Here is a 2,519-nt window from a genome sequence, read left to right as displayed (position 1 = left end):
ATTATCTTCATATATGTATGTGTGTGTATAAACACTTTAAATCAAAAGGTAAAATCGATAAATTCGTGTTATCTTTTTTTTAAAAAAAAAAAAAATCTATTTCTTTGATTGCTGGATTTTTATTTAGTATAAATGGGGACTCAGTTTGTTCAATCAGTACTTCACTTTAAACACACTTATTCATATATTTTTGTCTTAAAATTAATGCGTCAAAAAAAAATTTGATTATTTGTATTTGACTGAAATAGATGTTGGGATCGTTCATGACAAAATTGCTAGGTTAACAAGATAACATTGAACTCATTATTCAAAAATATTATTCTTGAACATCCTTGATAAATTTTCTGGCTCCGCCCTTGATGTCAACCATCCCCGCATCTCATAAATCAGATAAGACAACTACGGGGAGGGGCAAAATGATCAACACAGAAAATTCTTTTTTTGGGGGGGCATTTCGCTAAATAGTTGTTCTATCGGTGAGAATATACTATTCAATGTGTAAACTCTATTATAAATAAACCTCTTTCATATGTGAAGAAGACATATATAGCTCTCAAGCTTCAGCAAAATGGCCAACTATAATTCTCTTCCATCACCAATAGCCAAAAGGTTTTCCTGTTTCTTTCTCGATAATTCTTTTCTTTCTTCCTGTTCTTGTTATTATGTATATAAATATTTTCAATAATAACAAAATATTGCTCCCTCAGTTCAATTTATATGTCCTATTTTTATTTTTTATTTGTTTAAGAATGTCTTAGTAACTTTTAAAATTTTTGATAGGCATTGTATTTTCCTTTTAACCATTTTAATCGAGTACGAACGATTAATATCCTCGAATAGCTTCCTGAAAGTGTCGCCTACTCAGGATTATTTTCAATATGCAATTTCTAACGTACCTCTTATATAGGAAATAATGGAACTAATTGTACATTTCAATTCATATTTGACAGGCTAGAAGGTAAGGTAGCACTTATAACTGGTGGTGCTAGTGGCATAGGAGCAGCAACAGTTAGGTTTTTTGTTCAACATGGTGCAAAGGTTACAATTGCAGACATTCAGGACAACCTTGGAACTTCCTTAGTACAAGAAATTGGCACAGAACATACAATTTTTGTCCACTGCAATGTCGCAATTGAATCAGACGTCCAAAATTGTGTTGATTTAACAATTGCCAAATTTGGTAAGCTCAACATAATGTTCAGTAACGCTGGTATAGCGGATAAGTCAATTTCTAGCATCTTAGGGGTAGATTATAACGCAATCAAAAACGTATTTGATGTAAACGTTGCTGGTGCCTTCTTTTGCGCAAAACATGCTGCTAGAGTGATGATTCCGGCCAAAATAAAAGGTTCCATTATATTAACAGCAAGTGCTGCGACAGTGGTCTATGGTCTTGTCCCACATGCATATGCGGCATCAAAAAGTGCAGTCTTAGGACTCTCCAAGAACATAGGAGTCGAATTAGGGAAATACGGAATAAAAGTTAATTGTGTTTCTCCGCATTACATTGGCACACCACTTACGTTGAACGCGCTCGGAATAGCTGAGAGAGAAACGGCGGAGAAATGGTTTGCAGAAGGAGGAAGTCTGAAAGAAGCATTACTAGATGAAGAGGAAGTGGCAAAGGCAGTATTGTACTTAGCGAGTGATGATTCTAAATATGTGAGTGGTATAAATCTTGTTATTGATGGTGGCTATAGTACTACTAATGTGGCTTTAGCTGAAGCCTACAAGAAATTGTTCCCATCAGTTACTACCAATGAAGCAATGTAATTTTTATTAAAAGTATGTGAAATAATGAATACAGAGACCAATTTCTATTGCATTCAAATGATTGGTTTTGTTGGAAAATATCCAATGTGCAAATTATGTAATACAGGGAATAAAAACGCTATTGATCAATTGGTTTCTACTGCACACAAATTATAATTAGTTCAATGCAATAATTTCTTCTTATTAAGTAGTAACTAAGTAATTTGTTTTCATTTCCTCTTATTAATTATTAAGTTGCGGTAATTTGGCCCCTGATCGAAAGTGGTTATTTTAACCAAACGTAGAGGTGTTTCTAATAGGATAAAAGCTAATTTTTCTGCTTCTAGAAGAAGTAAAAGAAGAAACAGATTCGGGCGGCTCAATATTATTGGAGGTGTAAAGTCAAACATGATGAGAGGCCTTTTATATTTATTTATTTTCTTAAAAAAGAAGATATAATATATAGCTTTTGTTTTAAATTTGTGTAGTTTATTACTTTATCCTATTGAAATTTTAGCAATTTTTGTGTAGTATTTTATTCTAACTTTGTTATATTCAATGCGTAGGTTTATGTTCTTTATCTGATTAACTAGTATTTGTTGTTCATGTATAGGTAATTTTCCATCTGTATTAAATAATTTTTCGTATGTATTAAATAAATCATTATTTGTATCTTATTTTTCTACGGTTAATTTTATTTTAAGTAATTTTTCTTCTAGTTGTCTTTTTTCTATTTCAAGTTGATTTCTGTAATTAACTTCTTCATA

At 31.8% G+C, this 2,519-nt stretch overlaps 1 protein-coding gene across 1 annotated transcript; it reads left to right on the top strand.

Annotated features, from left to right (window-relative positions):
• Positions 1 to 210: 210 nt before the first annotated feature.
• Positions 211 to 1,831, top strand: LOC107849564 (short chain aldehyde dehydrogenase 1). Its single transcript, XM_016694120.2, has 2 exons — positions 211 to 609; positions 951 to 1,831. The coding sequence occupies exons 1-2, from the start codon at positions 569 to 571 to the stop codon at positions 1,771 to 1,773; spliced, it is 864 nt and encodes a 287-aa protein (XP_016549606.1). The 5' UTR covers positions 211 to 568; the 3' UTR covers positions 1,774 to 1,831.
• Positions 1,832 to 2,519: the final 688 nt, after the last annotated feature.

This window comes from Capsicum annuum, chromosome 12 (genome assembly GCF_002878395.1).
Source record: "Capsicum annuum cultivar UCD-10X-F1 chromosome 12, UCD10Xv1.1, whole genome shotgun sequence".
Classification (NCBI taxonomy): domain Eukaryota; kingdom Viridiplantae; phylum Streptophyta; class Magnoliopsida; order Solanales; family Solanaceae; genus Capsicum; species Capsicum annuum.
Note: the sequence above shows the minus strand (reverse complement) of the source record. Positions and strands in the feature narration are given on the sequence as shown.

Excerpts from the sequence above, each read along its gene's own strand:
- LOC107849564 (XM_016694120.2), top strand. The coding sequence starts at position 569 with ATGGCCAACTATAATTCTCTTCCATCACCAATAGCCAAAAG. Across the intron at positions 610-950 it reads CCATCACCAATAGCCAAAAG|GCTAGAAGGTAAGGTAGCAC; the intron begins GTTTTCCTGTTT and ends CATATTTGACAG.